At 44.5% G+C, this 21259-nt stretch overlaps 1 protein-coding gene across 2 annotated transcripts in view; it reads left to right on the top strand.

The window, feature by feature from the left end:
- Positions 1-18113, top strand: part of PXDC1 (PX domain containing 1) — a 47280-nt gene extending 29167 nt beyond the window's left edge. Inside the window, exons 4-6 of one of the 2 annotated variants that reach the window (XR_006414159.1) lie at positions 922-1297; positions 3242-3353; positions 11548-11577. Coding sequence is in view for 1 of the 2 variants with exons in the window: in XM_044424563.1 (XP_044280498.1) it covers positions 3242-3353; positions 11548-11665 (230 nt within the window). In the remaining variant the exon portion in view is untranslated. Of the gene's footprint in view, positions 1-921; positions 1298-3241; positions 3354-11547 lie in introns of both variants that reach the window. The other variant, XM_044424563.1, reaches the window with a different exon arrangement.
- The last annotated feature ends 3146 nt before the right edge of the window (positions 18114-21259 follow it).

The raw sequence follows: 21259 nt of genomic DNA, 5'->3' as shown, positions 1-21259 counted from the left end.
TACTACCAGTTTGCTGCTTGAGGCAGGGCCATAGTGGATAGTGGCATCCAATACCTGCTTAAACATGATGCTCCTTGAATGACTTGAGTGCAGTCATATACCCACTTATCTGAGGGTAAATTCCTACTGAATTCAGTGTGGCTTACTTCTGAGTTGATTTGTACAGGATTGCATTGTAAGCTTCACTTACCTCCAAAGTTGTTATGAGCATGAAATTTGGTGGTGAGGGGCAGGAGGTAATTAGAACAACATGCCATGCTCCAAACTCCTTGTAGAAAGGGCAGCAGAAAATGTAAGTATATGGTTGTTTATTATAACTGTTGATGCTCTGTGCTTGAACTGTCACATAGGTTATTTATGCAAATGATTGTGCTCTTTGGCATGTGCATGTCAGAATATTTGTGAGTGTGTTCCCTGTTCCATTCCTTTATGTGAACAATGGAAGTCCCATTCAGAATCTTACAGCGGAAAATTACATAGTGGTTTTGTTAGAATAAATCCAATGAGAGAGTTAGTTTCAAGATGGTGGAAAATAGTTTATTCTTTAAGCAATCCATCACATTTTGGCCTAAGATATTATTTGGGGATTCTTAAAAGCATTCAGAGAACTCAGTCAGAAATGTCTCAAGTGTTTCAAGAATGGAATCTGACAGAGTTCTTAGGGCTTTTTAAGAATTCCCCCAAGGAAGGCCCCAAATAATATATTGAGCAGAAATACCTGGGGCTTCTTAAAGAAAGAATATTTTTTCCAGTATCTTTGGGTATCTGTTGTAGGATTCTTTTGGATACTTCCCACAGCTTTCTCATACTTTTTACTTGAACAGATGGCATTAAAGTTGTCCATTAACCTTGTGAGAGAAAATCTAAGGACATGAAGAGAAAAGGAAATTCTATTCACATTTCACATTGTGTCTGCTGCAGCTTTGTTGGCAACTCATATCATCAGTGCAGAAGGGGACATGTTTTGTGTTCGCAAAAGAAAAGCCTGTTCCCAAACCAGTTCCTCTCCAGACTAAAGAAGAAGAAAGAAAAGAAAATCAAGCCTACCAGACAGAATCACATTTGAACCTTGAATTTAACTCTGCAGTGCAATCTTTTGTTGCTGAAGATGAGTCATACTTTAAGTGTACCTCTAGGTAGAGGAGAAGGAGACAACAAAGAGAGAAAACAGATATAAGCTTAACAAAAAAAATGTCCTGAAAGATTACTTACCTGCTCCTTAACTATAAGTTCTGAATGAAAATAATGAGAATATATTAAAAACCATGGACAAATGGAGTTTTATCTTAACAGTCAGGTTAGTTCAACATGGGTCATAGATCAGGGTTCTGGCCTTCAAGGGTTCTGGGTTTCAAATTTTTCTAATTAGGGAAAATCTCTTGTTACTTTGGCACTGAGCTCCAGCATGTATGGTACAAGCATCTTTTATTTTTCTGTGGCCTTCACACTTATAAATTTGTTACTGAAGTCCATCATTGCTTGGCAAAATTCTGTTTAAAACAATGAATCTTTAGCCTCCAATATGAATTAAACTCTGAGAAATTTACAGGCTCTGCCTTAACTGTTTCTGTCACAGACACCCAGGTGACCCATCAAATCTGTCCACTGCTACTTGGAATATGCAAGTGTGACATGCAGATAAACCCATTATGAGGAAACTCTGAGAAGATGGGCAGTGCCCTTTCCAGATTTTAGAGGGTCCTCTGGTGAGGCTTGGGGATGGGGCCCTCCCTGCTGGGATCACCAACTCCTGCCACTCCTCATCTTCTTCCGTTTCACCACCAGTTGCTTGCTTGGCAGACAGAAGGCCAGTGAGCAAGTACGCAGGAGCATCTCCTGGCCTGCCTTTTCACCATTATCTGGGCTGAAGCTACAGGCAGGTGAACTGTTAGATTGCAGTGGAGAAGAGGAGGAGCAACACCTGGGTTGTGGGCATTCAGCAGCTGGATGTGTGTGCTGGATGCCAGGCCTGATCAAAAATCATATAATAGCAGAACCATGGAGTTGAAAAGGGACTTGTACGTCCATTTAGTCCTGGGTTGGCAGCTTCCAAATGTTGGAGGGGTGCTGCATTTTCCATGCTGCATTCTTGCCCTGCTGCCATTGAATTTGCAACCAAACTTTGGGGGCACAGTGATTGGGGGCAGAAAGCTTAAAATATGGCCCCTGATTTTGAAAGGAGGCAGAGCAAACTGCAGCTGCTGCAGAAAGGGGCTATTGTGCTTTAAAACAGGGACTATTTTGAAGCTGCTGACAGAAAGAAAATTGATGCATTTGACACATGGTGCAAGAGGAGAGCTTGTGAATTAACTGGACTGACAGAAAGACAAATAAGTGGGTCCTAGATCAAATCAAGCCAGAAGTTTTCCTAGAAGCAAAAGTGACAAAACTGAGCTGTCACACTTTAGACACATCATGAGAAGGCAAGACTCCCCAGAGAAGACAAAGACCAAAGACAAGATGGGATGCTTTCATGTCCCCCTCAGTTTTTTCTTCTCCTGGTTAAACGTACAGTTTTTTTTCAACCTTTCCTTATAGGAGTTGTTTTTCATACTCCTAGAGTGGTGATGTGTCCTACATTATAGAGGGTAGACCTCTGTTTGAAGATCTGAGCAGAGTACATCTGTTTTAAAGGGGTGGACATGGAGTCCTTGAGGAGTTGTTTCAGCTCATTGGAGCTTCTGGGTAACTTGGGGCATTTTGCAGCCATTTTGAGCAGCAGTAAACTGTTGCACAAGGCATCAGAAAGCCACGGTGCAGGAAAATTGATCTATAACTCAATTAGAGGTGGCAGTAGCATTCAAGGGTGGTGAGAAAAATAATGGGATCCCCCCCACACATCTACCCATCATATAGCTCTCCTTTACAGCTCATTCAAAGTTGTTTGTAGCACTGATGTGTTGTAAGGGACTATGCCAAGAAAAGAGGGTAGAAGATAGGAATGACTGCATGATTCTGTTCTTCAGAAGTGAATTGGAATTTGCCAGTTCTTTCAATAGGGGCCTTATTTATTAATTACATTTTATCCATCCAATGGCCCACCATTTTTTCCTGTAGCTATACTATAAAACAGAAATGCTTAAAAGAAAACATATCTGTGCTCTTTTTGAACAAAAATATCTGGCTCCTTTCATTCAAGGTATTTGAATTCTTGGGATCTAATTTCTTGGTAGGTACATATTTCTTTGTATCTTTCTTGACTTATTTTTGATGTTTTCCTTTTCCTTTCTTTCCTCCATAGAAATCATGAGATCTAATGGATTTTGTTTAGCCAACACTGAAACAATAGTTATTGATCATAGTATACCAAATGGAAAAGAAAAACACTTGGATGTTGATGCAGCAGAACATTTGTAAGTATAGATGATCTTCGAGGGCACATGCCCATCTGCATCCTGCTGTGTATGATCAAGAAACAAAATGTTGGAAACCGGTTTGGGAAGAAGAAGAAGGTGGCATATTGGCCCCATTCCAAATGGGATCTAACTTTGGGGAGAAAGGTTAAGCGAGGGCAAGAGCAGTGCAGTGTAAGGGGAGAGCAGAACTTTGGACTGAGAGATGATCGGGAGAGGACAAAAACAGTTTTTCATACTGTTTGGAGGAACCCATAGGTATGGAGGCGGAGTTAGGTGAAGATAGAAATTTGGGACAGGTCAAAGTAGAGGAAAGGCAGGTGGTAAGAGAGGGCAAGGAAAGAAGGGGAAAACCTAGACTTTCCCCCAAAATGACATTCTTCCATGAAATTTTATTAGTCTTTCCCTAGATCACAAGCTGACTATGAGTCCACAGTGTGATGGGGCTGCAAAAAAAGCAAATGCTATATTGGGCTGCATTACTAGAAATTTAGTTTCCAAATCACGTGAATTTGGCACTAGTTAGGACCCATCTAATTGGCACTAGCTAGGTCCCATCTTGAGTATGGTGTCCATTTCTAGGCACCACCGTTTAGAAAAGATGCAATCAAGCTGGGAAAAGTTCAGAGGAGGGCAACAAGATGATCAGGGGACTGAAAACAAAGCCCTGTGAGCAGGGGTTGAAAGAACTGGGCATGTTTAGTTTTGAGAAGAGAAGACTGAGGGGAGATATGAGTGAACTTTTCAAATACTTGAAAGGCTGTCACACAGAGAAGGGCCAGGATCTCTTCTCATTTATTCCAGAGTGTAGGACATGGAATAATGGACTTAAGGTACAGGTAGCCAGATCCCAGCTAAATATCAGGAAAAAGCTCCTAACTATTAGAGCAGTACGGCAATGGAACCAATTACCTAGGGAGGTTGTGGGCTCTTTAGCAATGGAGGCATTCCAGAGGTGGTCAGACAGCTGTCTGAGAGGGATGGTTTTACTTGGAGACCTGCACTGAGCAGGGCATTGGACTCAATGGCTTTATAGGCCCCTTCCAACTCTACTATTCTATATTCTCTTTTATTATTCTGATTGAGTATAACTGGAACACCCACCATAGTAACAGGGTTCTTATTGGTATGTTTCCCCTCTGTACGGTGATGGGATGTGTATTCAACATTAGTATTCATTTGGACATAAACAAGAACTGAAAATGTAAGAACTACCAACACTCTCTGTTGTTCTGAAATGCATATGGCACCTATTTTGCTTTTTCAAATGTTCCTCTGCAGCAAGAGTACCAAGCATAGTGTAGGCACCTGGTTATGAACCTGAAATGGAGCAAGAGGTATTAACTATTCTATTCTAGTCTATTTAATTTTGCCTGCAAATATTTTTGTCTGCTGCAGACATTGTGATAACAATAGGAGCTTCCATCAGGAGTTAAGATTATATATGCAACTAGATCAAACTATTAAATATAGTTTTCATAGACAGCTAACTTGACAGTTTTTCATTGTAGAAGATTGCTTGGAAATTCCATTGTGGCAGGTGATTGATGAGTCAGTGAAGTAAGTTTTAATTAGCTATGGGTAACAGCATCTTTAAGAATTTAAATATTTGTGGTATAATTAGCAAACTCTTAATCTCTTGAGACAGGCAAGGGGAAGACAGGAAGGAGGAAGGGAGGAAAATGCTAAAACAAATTAAACCCACCACAGTAAAATGGATCCACCATGCATTTGTGATGTCATGTCATTATAATTATGGTTCCTGTCCTGTGATTCTTGCCCACATCTGTTGACTATGCATATGCAGCTGTAGGAAGGGGTCTCCATGCATCCATCCCTTAATTGAACCCACAAGCTTTTCTTTCAACTTCCTTCAACACCCTCCCTTCAACACTCATGCAAACATTTTCCACAAAACCAAACACTCCACTAGTGCTCCGGTTCATGAAATTTAATTCCACTGTCAGGAATAAAAGTCACACACAGGCTAAGGGTGTGAGGTGGGCAAACATGTTTGGCTGGATGGACTTTGCAGACTTGAGGAGTAGTTTGGGTGTGTGTGATTTAATACCTGATTAATAGGAAGCAGCAAAGTACTTTGGACATCCTTCAGAAAGAGGTCTTCTAACTCAGTAGGTGGCACTCTTTCCTCTCTAAGTGCCTGCCTTTCAGTTTATAGGACATCACTGGGTCCCTTCAGATGCTGTAATCTGGAAGTTTTAGCTGTTGCAGTCTTGTCACTTTTGAAGTCATTTAGCTGCAGCATAAAGTATTTATAGCTCAGTCCCTTTACAGGTAATTATTTAGGTGATAACTGGAAAACAGGAGAGTGAAACTTTGCCCTCAAAGAAAGCATATCTTTACTTGCAAGTAGCATGAAATTGGTGGTGGTAAATGTCAAAACAGGAGGGAAGCAGAGATCACATACCCTTGATTTCTGTTTAGCAAAAATGGAAACCTAATTTATCCATAAAGGTAAGGAAGGTTAGCTTCCGCAGCAACACAGTGGCAGGCTCTCTGGGGATTTTGGTTTTATTAAAATGCTTAGAATACATTTCTATAAAAATTCCCATCGTGGTTTTCACCAATATTGCAGCATCATGAGGAAAATGTAGGGGTATAAACCACATCTGGACATCTCATATAATGGAACCCAACTTAGGATTTGTGTGTGGTAGTGTTAAGGTGGCCATGTGCCCCACTTCACAGAGGACAGTCTTCCGTTTGTTTGTCTTCATTATGGTTACAGACAAGCTAGTAAAAGAACAATGCATAAAATCAGCAAGCAAATACTGATTCAAGTTATAAGTCCAAAATATACATCGGTAACACATTCAGATAAAACTAACTTCATTGACAGGCTCTCAGTATCAGCTCGGATTAAGCAAATGATCATACTGTTTAACCATCTGATTCCTAACAGAGCGTTCCTGAGTGCAGAATTTTGCCACCTTGAGAGGAAATCCATTAGCACAAACTCAAAGAAGAAGGGAAGAATAAAGCTTAGCAATTCTGCCTGGGAAGTTTGTTAATATTGGAGCAATGTAATAGGAATAAATGTCCTTATAATATAGAGAGTTCAGTAAAACATGTTCAACTGTTTCAGCCATGCCAGATTGGTGGGGTAGAGACACTGAAAATAAGGAGTTCATGAGTATCTCCCTTCCAAAAACACTGATTGCAGAACATTAAAGTGCACAAAGGTAAAAGCCCTGTGCTATTTAGAAATTTCAAAAGCATCAGGGTAATCTGCTGGGACAAAGTATTTATTGTGATTGCCAGCTGCCAAATAGCACTGAAACCTTGTGGTATCTTCCTATAGAGCTAAATCCCAGACTCATTGCTGAATCATATATTTAGCTCTTGAAAGTCCCAGTTTCTCAGCTGCCCTAACTCTCATCCAGTTGGGCAGACGTTGTCCTGTAGGATCAGGAAGATGGTTCTCTATTTGACAGTGTTCTTCTGTTTGAAGAACTGTCTAGCTAAAGCCTGGTTTAAAGACAGAGAACCATTAAAAACCACAAGAAGGGAAAACAGGGAAATAAAATATTTATTTGTGCTTGGCTTGTATGCTGCCCCATTAATCATATGCGGCTCTGGGCGACTCACAACATAATAAACATTTTAACAGCGATTAAAACAGTACAATTCATTCATAACAATCACCCTATAAAACCAGCCATAGGTTAAGAGTAAAATAAAAAATAAATATAAGCAATAAAGTTTTGAAGTTGCCCATCAGTAGAGAGCACTCAAGGGGCTCTCAGCAGGCACACAGGTCATTTGGTTGTAGTCTTCCTCACTACAGTAACATTATTATTATTCTTATTACATTGCATTCATATCCTATCCTTTTTGCTTACATACCTTATCCTCAGAACAACAACCTTGTAAGGTAGGTTAGGCTGAGAGTGAGTGGCCCAAAATCAGATGCGAGCTTCATGGCCAAGTGGGGACTAGAATGCAGATCTCCTGAGTTCCAGTCCAACACTCCAGCCACCACACCACACTGGCTCTCAAGATGCATTGTATTTCTATTTAAATTATAGTAATCTTAGCAATTATTTTAAAGTTTGCATTAAAACATATAAATTAGCACAGGAAGTTTTTGTACAACCACTTGTCTTTTTTTTTTTTTTGGCAATAACAAGTCCTCCCCCCCCCCCTCCTTTTGCCAATATGTAGTAGTCACTGAAGGTGGTGAGCTCAGCTTTAAGCTGGACCTTTGGTGGAGGTTTCACTTGACCCTTTCAGAACAAGTAGCCTGTAATGCAAACTTCCCCATGACTCAACCAGCACCATGGTTGGGTGAATCCATCCTGAAAGAAGGCCAATTCATGTAAGAGCTGAGGGGAATGAGTTAACTGTAAACCAACTTGCAGCTCAACATGTAATATTTACCACACCTTGGACCTCTGTGCAATGAAACAACAGAAGGCAGCTGAGTCACAAGCTAGAATGTGGCCAGTCACATGTTTCATCAGATGTCAAGCTATGTCCCAGAGCCCTTCAACTTTCCTTTGCACCCCCACATCCAAGTGGGTCATGTGAGCTGTCTGTGAGTGGCTCCCAGAAGGGGATAAACTTTAAAGATGAAATTTAAAGGTAAATAATTAAAGGGGAAGAAAGAAGGTTTTAAAAAAACATACCCCAAAAACCTTAGTTGTGGTTATTTCACTTGTTTACTTGTTGCAAAACCCACAACCAAAGAAGTGGTGTCACTTTCATTTTCAGGGCTAAAGAAAATATTTCATTCTGTGCTGCCCAGTATGTGCTAAGCCCAGAGGTCTTTGGGACAGCTGCTGGCAGCTTTCAGGGTGAAATAAAAAGATTCTGGGGTTCACTTATGGCTCACTACCCAAGTACTTTCTAACTGACCTCTTTCCTTCAGCTTTCACCCAAATAAAATGAAACAGCCTGACTAATAAACAGGGCTTGTGTCATGGTGACCCTGCTTTCAATCAGGATGTAAAGGCACCTTTGTGATTCATTGGTGATGTAGGGCTGAGGAACACATGCAAAATTATGGTCTGCGCACATTTTGCTGTTAGGCTAAAACCAAGTAGGCTCACTGTAGCCAAACTGTGTGACTTGAGTCCGCATATGTGTTTGCTGGTCCCACATGCTTAAACTCCTGGTAGAACTTTGAACATTTTCAGTTAATTGAGCCAAATAGCATGCCAGTTAATTCAAAACATGGAGAAGAAGGGTACCATCCCTGAGAAAGAGATATATGCCATAACAAAAAAATGCCTGAGAACAACAAAGACAACTCTATGGCCTGATTTGCATGAAACAACAACCCATGAAATTAAATGACAAACCAGGGTTTATTTAAACCAGAGTCCCAGTGGATCTCAGAGAAGTTCTTGGGTGCCTCAGTCCAGTGCTGGGGAGAGCCAAAAATGCAGGGGGCTAAACAAAATATTTTATTCTGTGCTGCCCAGTATATGCTAAGCACAGAAGTCTTTGGAACAGCTGGTGAAAATTCTGGGGCCAAAGTCAAAGAATGCCAGCATCTTGAAGCCCTTAGCTAACTAAGCTTTAGGAGAACTTAGCTTTTCAGCTTTTTAGAATGGGGTAGGGAGAACTGCATGAAAGTGAGAAAACTACAGAAGGATTGGTGCTTGAACAAAAGGGGGCAGAGCCATCTGGGAAATCCTAGGTGGCTGGCTTAGGAACCCTGAAGATACGGCCTGCAGGTCTGAGGTTACCCACCCCGATTTAAACTTGAGTGTTCTCTTGGTGCTTTCTACTGATGTCATGGATGTGGCAGCATGTTGATAGATGCTGTGAGCAGGAGCAACTAAATAGCTTTGTCCCTGCATTGTTTTGCATTGTGTCTGACCCCAGACCTCTGGCTTGTTGGGGAAGAAAGGTGTCTTCTGGATTGGCTTCCCCAATGAACCAGATTCAAGTGCAATGCTAAGCAAGCCAGGGAATAGCATTCCTTGATCGTTTAGTCTTTCCTCTGGCTCATTCCTAGCAACCCAGGTTTTAACCAAATCTTTGACTGTTGCAGTGTGGGAACCAGGCCTGCATGGCCAGATCATACCTGCTCCTTGAACTGCTTTCAGCTCTATCAGTATTGTTGTGGATAAACAGTTGTGCTCAGATCCATGGCTATAGAACTCTTACCCACTTCATTTGCCATAGAAATCACTTGGTGAACTCTCGAAAGAAAGAATGTGTAGATTCCATATTGAGTAGGTGTGTGGTTCAGCAGCAACCAGCTACTGAAGCATACTAGTTTTCTCTGAGGAGATGATGGCTTAATCTAGAGCCTGGCATAGGCATAATTTTCTGAACTTCAGCTTACCTACCTAGAGATAATGTGCACGTACCAACCTTGTAAACATTGGCTCCAGCCAAGGCCATGTGACTTAGCAAAATGGCAATCATAGGTCAAGTTTTCCCCATAACCTACTGGAATATTCATGCTGGGGTGGGCAACCTGGTGCCCCGTGGGACTCCATAAACCTGACCCTGTAACTTCAATGGGTGGTGGTTATGCGAGTTGCAATTCAAAACATCTGGAGGACACCAAGTTCTCCTACATGAGGGATGATGAGTTTCCTTGTCCCTCCAGCATATTACTGGTGGTGGGTGGGGAAACACCCAGCATGGTGATGTCACATCATGGGGTAAATGTTTTCTGGAAAAGAAGGCGGAAGAGAACTGGACTTGGATGCCATTTTTGGCAGCATCCTTGCAACCCACATAAGCCAAAAGGAACTTCTTTCAAGACAGTCACAAAGAAGGTGCTTGGGATGGGGACATGTTTGTTCCAAAATGGCCCTTTCTCCTTATGGTTCACGTGGTCCTGAATGGATCTGGACAAGAAGCCTGCAGAGGGTGATGGGGCAAGGCAGCAAGCAAGGAAAGTGCCAGTAAGCAGCCTGCTTCAACAAAGTTTCCGCAGGGACTGAGGGCATTTATTTTTCCAAGGGAAGATGAGCCCTTCCAGACTCCACTCCTTCCTCGAGGACTGCAGGACCTCTGGTTCACAGCCTAGCTGCTGCTCCTCCCTACCCCTCCCCTTTTCGGCCAGTTGTCTTCAGTCATCTTTCTAGTTTGACATGGGAATGCAAGTTCCTGGCATGAAGGAAGTCAGTTCTTCAGGGGTGTGCGGCTTTATTATTATTTAACTTCCATACCGCCTGATAGAAGAAGCTCTCTGGGCAGTTTGCAACAATCTTTTAAAGTACAATGTGAAGTACACCATATTTGCCATGCAAAAAAATGCAGGTTCTTGGGGAACAGAGGTCGCAACTCAGGGGTCCCTGAATTGGATGTGCTTTGGCTGTGGGTCAGAACAGGTGATGGTGCTGGGCCCGGGTTGGCCTTTGCACATCATGCCTCCAATGCCACTGGGCTGATAGCTCTCGCTGCTGCTCCTCATTCAGTTCCAAACGCTGTGGCCATTCAGGACCGAGGTCTTGGCAGGCCGCTTGGAAGGGCCAGAGCTGGCGGAGATCCGGGTCCAGAGTAGTAGGGAAAGAATAGGGAGGACAGGAGCCAGTGTGGTATCCAGATTAGGTAAGCAAGCAGTCAGGTTCCAAAGGGAGCATATGTAGAGTTGCTCCAGCAAGAAGCTTCCCAGACTGAGAAGCCAAGTCCAAAGCAACACACATCAAAGGCCAGCCAGTTCCAAAAACAGCTCAGGAGATCCTGGCCTCTCTGCCCTGTGTCTGGATGAGGCTGTGTGGGTTGTGTGTACTCTTGAGGCTGGAAAAAGATGTCATTACTGCAAACAGACAAAGTACTGCACATATTATAAGTGTATCATATTATAAGTGTATTATATATAATTACACAAATATTAAGCCAGTTGTTCCCTCTGCCCGAGAGCTGCTTGAGTGGAGAGTAAGACGCTGGGGCCCAGAGTTCCCGTTTTCAGTCTCTGGTTCCTTACAGCAGTCTTCTGCAAACTGCTGCCTTCCAGATGTTTAGACTGCAACTCCCATCATTCACAGACATTGTGCAGCATGGCCATGTGCAGCCAAACACATCTTGAGGGCACCAGCATAGGGGAAGGAAGGCTGTTTTACAGCAATATTTTTTTCTGCCCCTTCCCCAGAGTTTTATTTTTTTGTCTGCTTAATATGTCCCACCTCGGGCACAATTCCCGTCTTGTGTATTGTAGCACTCCTAAGAAGGTTTGCCCTTGACACTGTGCTTCATCCTCTTCTAGGTTTGAGAATGTCAACGAGTTCACCCCAGAGCTTGAGGACAGTGACGACCCCACAGCATACGTCACTAACCTCTCCTACTACCACCTGGTCCCATTTGAAACGGATATTTTGGACTAAGGCTGCGCAAATGGACCTTGCGGCCAGGCTCAGGCGGGTTTCTTCCCCTGTGACCTTCACCACTCCATCGCTTTGCCCATGTGAGTCATGCTCGAGGCGTGTGATGCCAGGCCAACAAGGGCTATCTGCCAAATATGACTTGAAATGGATAGCACAGGCTTGGCTCTTTCCTGTGGCTTCTGGAGGTGCCTTGCGAGGAAGCAGCTCCCTCCTGACGGACAAAGAGACTTGCATTTTGCCCAGAAGAATGGGCCAAGAGTGTTGGGGGAATCGACCTTGCTGCAGGGACAAAACACGGGTTATGCAAATCATGTGGCACCAGGAAGACCCCCTGTGTTTCTCCTCTCTGAAGCAGTCCTGGTATTTGTCACTGTCCTCACTGAAAGACCTCCTATATTCAGACACCAGTTTGCTTTTTTCTTCATTCCTCAGAGCAGCAACTGAGCAGAAATGCCATTGTCAGCTGTTCACTGAGAGATACCAGAGCAACTGATGCCTTACGTCATGTGTGCCTAACATGAAATAAGTACATACATTCAAATGCTTTACTTAACTCAGAAGCCTGAGGTTTGATTTAATCCTCTAAGAGCCTGTCTTTTTCACCTGAAATGATAATAGTTAATGTAAAACCAACAGAGGGAACAAGTTACTTCCCAAGGGTTGGGAGGTGGGGGAGATCCTCCATAATTTTAAAGTACTTTGACCTTCTGAAAGTTCTGCAAAAATGCCATCATGAGTTTTTCCCCTTCCTGAACCAGGAAAAGTTTGCAGCTCTCAGAATTTGTTTGCACTAGAAAATTACACACCTTATAACTTCCAGCTCTCTAGAAGCTGGGACAAGTGAATTTTGCCACAAAGAGGCTACCCAAACTGTTTTTCCCCTCGTGAATCTCTCACCTAGAACAAAGACCCAATCCTATACCAGTTTAGACAGAGCAAAGTGCTACAAATCCTACTGCTCCCTGGACCTCACCCTTTGGGACACAATTAGTGGGGACACATGGCAGAGTTCCCCACATCAGGATGACACAGGTCCATGTGTTAAGGTAGCGCCACATATTACAACCAGGGCAAGAATTGTGCCCAGAGAAAGTCCTTTGCAGGGGCACCTCAATGGCAGCTGTAACAGGTGCTTTGGTCCTAAGGTGAATCCAAATTGCCTTGGGGTCTGCGTGGCTGCACAGCATCCATGTTACTATGGCAGTCACAGGGAATGAGGCAAGCGCTAAATGTGGAATGTGGCAGAATTTCCTCTGTGGCCCTTCCTTGTTCTTCTCCACTCAGAAATAAGCTTCAGACATGTGCTTGGGTACTGCATAAAGTCTATGCTTTAGTGTAAAGTTTGATGCTATATTCTATCACAGGAGTCCCCCACCATGCCATGGTACCCAGAGGGACTTCCAGCAGCGCCCACAGGGCTCTCCACTTCCTGCCTCCTTCTAAGATTTATTTTTAATATAAAATTGGTGAAATGGGAAGGCACCAGGCATTTCCCTCTGTTCCTGAACCTGTCACTGACCAGGAATAAAAGGAAAGAATTGCTTCCTGGCCCTATCCAATTGTATTTTGTCCATAGAAACCTTTCTTTATACCCACTCTCTCTCCCCACTCCCAGCCTCCTGGCTTTGCTACTTCTTTTCCTCCAGTCTCCTACCTTGCTATTTCTCACACTTCCCTTCCAGGCATTTTCCCGTTCTCTTCCTAGACTTAAGCACTGCTTTTTCTCTCCCACTCCCATGCCCTGTATCTTGCTGCTTCTCTTCTAGCTCCACTTTTGCTCCCTGCATACCTCTTTATCTTGCTGTTCCTGCCCCTCCTGGCCTCTAGCTTTCTTTCTCTCCCTTCTGCCCCTTTGCCTTACGATATACCTCTCACAGCCATTTTGTGGTAATGCCAAATTTTGTGGAGGTTTGTATAATTTAGGTGCTTTCATTAACTACACCTAGAGAACTCCTGTGTAGGATACAAGAGGGTCTACAATTGGGTCTATGGTACCTGCAGCTCTTTTGGGACCAACTTTGTTCTTCTTCGTGGCCTCTGTGCATCACACATATGGGTGCTGCGCCTGCGCAGGGCCTATGGCCGGAAAGATTGCAGAGCTTGACAGTTTTTGGCAGGAACTCCACACCCCTCCCCACTAATGGTATAAACAGAGTGGAGTGCCCGCCATTTTCCCAGTCTTCTTGCAACTGCCGTTCACTGTGCCTCAAGCCTTTCTCCGTTCGTACTTGTTCTCTAGTTGTTGTTAATCATACGATTTCAAGTTCTTTCCCCTCCCTGTTAGAAGTTCTCTTCTTATTACCCCTTCCCTTGTTTAAAAAACCCAAAAATATATTACCCCCTTTTTTCTTCTACCTGCTTTTCTATCTTCTTCTTATTCCTCGATGGCTCAGCGTGCGGCTTTCCACAAGTGCTCCCAGTGCAGGTCTAAAATATCACCAACTAACCCACTCGATCTGTGTCCCTTCTGCCTCGGAGAGGGTCACAGAATTGATAACTGTGGCCATTGCCAGGCCTTTACAAAGCAGGCAAGAAAGAACCGGGAGAATCGCTTGCGAAAACTCCTGTGGGACCAGGCCCTCCTGCAATCAGATCAACTGGCCGGTAAATCTGTTCCACCAACCTCCGCATCCACTGCACCTCCACCCCACCCATCGGCTGATGGTGCTCCTGTGCTGGAGGTTCAATGCTCCTCTTCTTCTCCTCACAAGCAAAAAGAAAAGAGGAAGCATGGTGGATCTGGTAAGTCCTCGGGCCATAAGAAGCCCAAAAAGGACAAAACAGAGAAGTTATTTATTATTTATTTATTTATTTATTAAAACATTTTTAATAAATAAAAGTTGGCTCATAGGCCTAAGAAGCCCGATTACTCAAGACACCATGATTCGGGTTTGTCCGCTCCATCAGTCCCGACGGCCGCCACGGTACCGACACCGACGGGCCCGGCCCTCCAAACGGCCATGCAAGTAACCCCGCCTGGGTCTCCAAGACGGGTTGTACGCTCGATCCAGTCTTCCCCTGAACAACGGGACGTTCCTTTGTGGGGATCAGTTTCTGATGGAGAGATTCATGACTCTCCCCCAGTGGCTCATTCTCTGACTCCTCTGCCTTCAACCTGAGCCTTCCCTGAGAGCAGCACCTCAGCAGGTGCGATACCATCAGCGCACCTCTGGCCATCCTTCGGGGGAATGAGTACAACCGCCCCATAGGCTGCCTCATCACGAGCCTTGGGATGACTATCCGCCATGCAGCTATTACCTGTCGGTATGGGATCGTACTCTCTCCCCGGCACCGAGACACACTCCCTCCACCTCGAGAGTGGCGAGGTCCAGGCGTCCCAGCTCGCCTGTTGACTCCTCTTCGAGCTACCTGCCGCACTACGATTCAGACTTGGATGACTCTGAGGTGGTGTCGACTTCACCGGATGCCGTGATTTCAACACAGGGTCCCACCTCACCAGAGGAACCCTACGTGAATTTGAGTAACCTTTGGAGAACTGATGGCAAGGCTTACCAGGTCATTCGAGATCGAAGCCCAACACCGCTTTGATCCTAGTACCAACAAGTTTTATAATATTGCTAAAGGCGAACAATCAGCCGCCATCATCCTGCCTCTAATCACAACTCTTCGTCAGGCGATGATGGAGCCCTGGACTATCCGAATCAGCCTCAACCTACCTTACATCAGTACGAAGCTATGTATCGAGTCCGAGAGCAGGATATCCCATTCCTCCTGTGTCAAATTTGATAGTTGTGGAGTCATCCCAGGATCGTGAGTCGAGGGGCCATACTACACCCCGCGATAAAGAGGGCCTCAAGATCGACATGTTGGCCCACCGGATCTATGCTGCTACAGGACTTGGCCTCTGCATCTTGAACTACGAAGCCACGCTGGCCCAGTATCAATATTTTTTTGATGCAGAAGCTAGAAAATATTACTGCTTCATTCCCGGACCAGCAGAAAGACCTGACTCATATATTCATTAAGGAAGCCATGCAGGTGTCGGTCCAACAGCTCACCATGGCGAGACAGCATGTCGATTCTGACTCCAGGGCTCTGGTTGGTGCCGTCTCCCTTCATTGTCATGCCTGGCTCTGGAACTGCAATTTCCCAGAAGAGACCAAACACCGGATTGAGGAGATGCCCTTCGACGGCTCAGGGCTCTTCAACACACGAACAGACCACAAAATGAAGACCATACATGAGTTGAGGGTGACCGCTTATTGGATGGAGGTCCCAAACCAATCCCGATGTAAGTGGTCTTGGTCCCGTCCGTCTTACAGATACCAACCATACTCCCAATTTCCAGCCCGTCAACAGTTCCAGCCCCATCAATAACGTCGGAAGCAACAACAGGAGAGCTTCCAACAAAACCACCACCGTCCCGACTCCGACAAACACCAATGTTGACGGGACGAGCGAACCTCTCCTCTCCTCATCAACTCACCTTCCTCCCTCCCTTTTAGGGATCAGCTGCAAAGTTGACTCCCCATCTGGGAGTCCATGACATCTGATCAGTGGGTTTTATCCATTATTCAGCACAGATACAGAATTGAATTCAATACTGTGCCCCCCCGGGACTGATCCGATTTACTCCTCAATCATTGGTTCTCCTTGACAAAGTTCAACAGCTTCTTCATAAGGGAGTGATTCAACAGCTTACATGCTCTGAAGGGCTCCATGGATTGTATTCTAGATATTTTACTGTCCCTAAATGGGATGGTGGTCTTCGTCCTATTCTGGACCTACGTGACATCAATAGGTTCATCAAAACCAAAAAGTTTCGGATGACCGCCCTTCAAAATATCCTTCTGTTGCTTAGGAGAGAGGATTGGTTCACTTCTCTGGACTTGAAAGATGCCTATTTTCATATTACCATTCACCCATCCCATAGGCATCTTGTACGATTTACTGTCGGTTCCGACCTGTTTGAATTCAACGTCCTCCCGTTTGGACTGGCTACTGCCCCCCGGGTTTGGATCAATCTCTTTTGCTGCTGGGATTTTGATCCAAGACATCTGCAAGGCTGCCACATGGACTACTCCTTGCACCTTTGCCAGGCATTACCGTCTTGATGTGCATGCCAGACACGATTGCTCCTTTGGCCGGGCAGTCCTTTCTGCTGTCCTTCAGTGATGACACCGCCCGCCTCCGGGTCTGGTAAGCTTGCTAGTCACCCACATGTGTGATGCACAGAGGCCACAATGAAGAAAGGCAGGTTGCTCACCTGTAACTGTCATTCTTCGAGTGGCCATCTGTGCATTCACACAATGCACCCGCCGGCCCCGCTCGGTGTCGGTGAATGGGTTATACGGTGCCATGGTGTGTTTTTTTTGTACTTCTGGTCCCGTTAAATTTTCCCTGCAATATCTCTTGCTTCCGCGAGGGGGCAAACGTTCAGTCTCCAGTAGACTGGGAAAATGGCAGGCACTCCGCTCTGTTTATACCATTAGGGGGGAGGGGTACGGAGTTCTCGCCAAAAACCGTTAAGCTTTCCAATCTTTCCGGCCACAGGCACTGCACAGGCGCAGCACCCATATGTGTGAATGCACAGATGGCCACTCGAAGAACGACAGTTACAGGTAAGCAACCTGCCTTTTTTGCATTAGAATCCCTGGAGCTGGATGAGGACTAGTGGCTTGAGAACTTGAGAGCCTTGGCCTGATCCAGGCCTAAGGGCCATCTAGATCAGGCCAAGTCTATTTCACTAAGCATTCTGCTCCTACAGGCAAATCTGGCTATCTACCACACCCCTTTAGCCATTGACTCAGGTGACTGAGTGCACAAATACAAATGTTTTTCCTAAATCACTTACAGATCAAGGATTCCAACCTTTTAATTTAAACCTCAAGTGCTTTTGTTAAACAATCAAGAATTAGAGTTCCTTGATAATCTATTGCAAATCACCAAACATCTATCAACAGTTGTCTGGTGACCTTCTGCTCACCCTGCTCTAGAATTTACACCTCAGTTGCTTTAAGATGCAATCCTGTGCAAGTTTAGAAGGCAAAATGTCCTACAACTTTCATGCTGGCTGCATGAAATTTCTTTCTAAATATGTGTGGGATTGTGTCTTTACTAATCATTTCCCCTGTCAAGGGGCCCTGGAAACTGCATTTCTGTGAACAGTGCTAGCAGTCTTGAACAGAAGATTGCCAACATCCATATCAAACTGCAGTTCCCAGAGGAGGGGGCTGGGGCTGACAATTGAACTGGCATAGAACTGATAGACGTTTGTAGATAGGCCTTCTTAGATGGTGTAATTGCCAGAAGGTATGTATAGGGATGGGGTTGGGGTGGAAATACAATTCTGGTTTTTCCTTTGCTCAGCTTGGAAGCACATGGTACATCTCCCCTTCTCCTAGGAACCTTTTCAGTATTCTTTTGTATAATACCTGTAAAACAAAATTTGCTAATGTAAATAGTAATAAATTATTGAGAATCCTAACTCTTTTACAAGATGTGTTGCCAGTATATTTTAATGAAATAAAGCATCACTCACCTTAAGTGTAACAACAGATACAGAGCATGATTTAAAATTAAAACAACGATGATTTGCTCATTTGAAGCTGCTATGTTGGTTCATTTCAATCTTGGGTCCCCTTGATAATGTTGTACTATCATTCCCATCTCTCCCATCCAGCATGATGAGAGTTGTAGGCTGACAGCATCAGGAGACCCAAGATTGAGACAGCCTAGTTGGGGACTTCTCTGCCTGAGGCATTCATTGTGTGCCAGCAGTCCACATGCACAAAAGTTTGCAGGTTCTTTTCATGATCTTGTCCTCCTCCAGAGAACCTCTTGTGCTTGCCACCCATTTTCATGGAATTTTTTAGAGTGAAGAAAGGCCAGTATCATCTTATGGCACTAGTAGTGCAAGGAAATGGCCGTGCATTTTTCACAATTGTACAATACCGCACCACTACTTTGTGGTTGTTTAATGAAACACATAGGAAGGCAAAGAAATTAAACTCTGAGGGGGAAAAATGTGAAAGGGCCACCTCTTCTTCCCACAATGAAAATAGCCGGATAAACCTCAGTGAAACCACAGAATAAATGTTTTAGAGAGGCAATACATTTTTCACTGATAGGCAACTGATTTCCCTGGTATCAGGAAGAGGTCTTCTTTATTAGCCTTGACACATAGGTCAGGCTGAAACTTAGCCCACATTTCCCCACTTAGCTCCATGGCTGAGTAGAGTTTCGTACCAGGATCTTCCACGTCTAAATCTACCACCATGTTTTTGTTCTGGTGGAACAGAGATCTGACAGCCATCCCTGAGAACCCAGGGCGTCATCCTTCCTGACTTGCATCAGGAAATCTGCTGTACTGCTGTTTCATTTTTGCCACTCCTTACTGCTGTGGATGTAAGTAATACCCATGAGAAAACAGAATCTTCTTAATAGAAGTATATTAACTTCAGTGAAACAGCTGGGGTATCACCTAAATTATTGGGAGACTAAACTCAGAAGTAGTCTGAACAGTAAGGCAACTGACTGGAACAGTCTTCCCCAAGCTGGTTCCTGCAGATGTGTTGCACTAAAGCTCTTGTCATTTTGCCATGGAGAGGATGGGGAAATAGTCTAACACATCTGGAAGGCAGCAGTTCTGAGGAAGGCTGGATTATTATTTTACCCATCTTATAAGGGTAGGAAACCTGGAGGCCCGAACATCTGGCAAGCCAAACTCCCAACGTGCCTCTCCATTGGTTCAGCTGGCTAGGGCTGCTGGAAGTTGTAGTAGGCCCAAACATCTTGGTGAAGAGCTATATGGTGTGCACCCTTGCTATAAAACCTATAAACTTACACTGTGTGTGTGTGGGGGGGGGGTCTATATTATGGGCCAACTCATGTTCCCAAATCCTTACTTTTTGAAGGTGCCAAAAATGGTTCCTGTGGAATGACCCATACATCACCAGGGCATTCAGGTACTGCTTGTGAACATCCAAAGCTACCTGGCTACACCCTCTCAGAAATACAATTCCTGGACTAGATATACCTTTGTCCAACCCAGAAAAGTCAGAAAAGTAATTCTTCCCTCCTTCTTAGCTTCTTCTTCAATGCCAGAGATTGTCTGAACACACTGGGTGCTGCTGTGCTTGTTTTAAAAGGCTTTCTGTAGCTGTGGCCAGCAAAATAATTTTCAAATCATCCTCTGAAAATAGCTCCTTTACTTAAGCGCTTAACATATAGTTGTGGTCTGTCTTGGTCATCTTAGGAATCTATTTTTATTGTGTTCTAGTTCATGTTCCTGTTTCCTTTGAATCCCTTGAGTAAAATCTCCTTCTTGTTTTCCATTTTGGTTTTCAGTAGTCTGATGCCTTTTCCTTCTACAGCATGCATAAGTCAATACAGCCCATGATTTGACAAGTTCTGTGCATTGTGCATAACTGTGCCTTATGTTCCTTAAAAAAACCTAGCCCTCTGAGCTTTCCCTTTCCAAAGAAACTTCTCAAAAGATGAAATTAACTGTGTTGGATAGAATAATTGTTTTTGGTAGCTGTTGACAGCATGAAGCAAGTTGCATGGATACAAAGTGCCTGCTTTTGTTTCCCGGAAGTGGTGAGGTTATATTAACATCCCTGCAGACTTACTGCATATGTTTCTTTTGAAACGGGATCGGTAAAACCTTTCGAGGGATGTGATTCATTGGTTCCCTACATGCTACATTTGCACTGATTTAAAGAGAGTTATGCATGTAATGGATGTATTTTCAATCTGTAATTGCCAGATAAATCTTAAATTAGAAACATAGAAACAGAGCGAGTCAGAAGGGGTTTCCCAGGCCATCTAGTCTGACCTCTGGCACCAGCTGGCTCTGCTCACGACATGCCCACCATGTGCATGTCCATCCTATCTTTGAACACCCTCATCGATGGGGACTCAACAACCTCTCGTGGAAGCCCATTCCACACCCTCGGGGTCCTGACTGTCAGGAAGTGCTTCCTGGCATCTAAATGGAACCTTGGCTCCCTGAGCTTTGCTCCATTGGAGTGTGTCCTGCCTTCCTCTGCAGGGGAGAACAGGTCTCTACCCATCTCCATGTGACATCCCCTCACATACCTGTATGTCACCAACATATTCCCTCTGTGTCTCCTCTTCTCCAGGCTGAAGAGACCCAGTTCCCTTAGTCTCGCCTCATACAGCATCCCCTGCAAACCAGCCACCAACCTTGTGGCCCTATGCTGCACTGACTCTAACCTGGCTATATCCTTTCTGTAACGAGGGGCCCAAAACTGAACACAATACTCCAGTTGTGGGCGCACCAGAGTCGTATCGAGTGGTAGTATTACCTCTCTCGATCTAGAAGCCACACTTCTGGCTATGCAACCAAGGGTGGTGTTTGCCCTCTTGACCACTGCATCACACTGCTGACTCATGTTTAGCCTGCAGTCAACCAGCACCCCGAGGTCCCTTTCACAAGTGCTGCTCTCCAGCCACTTGTCACCTAACCTGTACTTATGACACCTATTCCTATGGCCCAAGTGAAATACCTTGCACTTACCCACACTGAACGCCATCCTGTTGTCTCCTGCCCACTTCCATAGTCTGTCCAGATCCTTTTGGATCTGGAGTATCTGCTCCTCAGTTGTG

Source organism: Varanus komodoensis, unplaced genomic scaffold (assembly GCF_004798865.1).
Source record: "Varanus komodoensis strain SLA01 unplaced genomic scaffold, ASM479886v1 scaffold14_3, whole genome shotgun sequence".
Classification (NCBI taxonomy): Eukaryota; Metazoa; Chordata; class Lepidosauria; order Squamata; family Varanidae; genus Varanus; species Varanus komodoensis.
The sequence above is the reverse complement of the archived record's forward strand: the minus strand, read 5'-3'. Positions and strand labels throughout refer to the sequence as shown.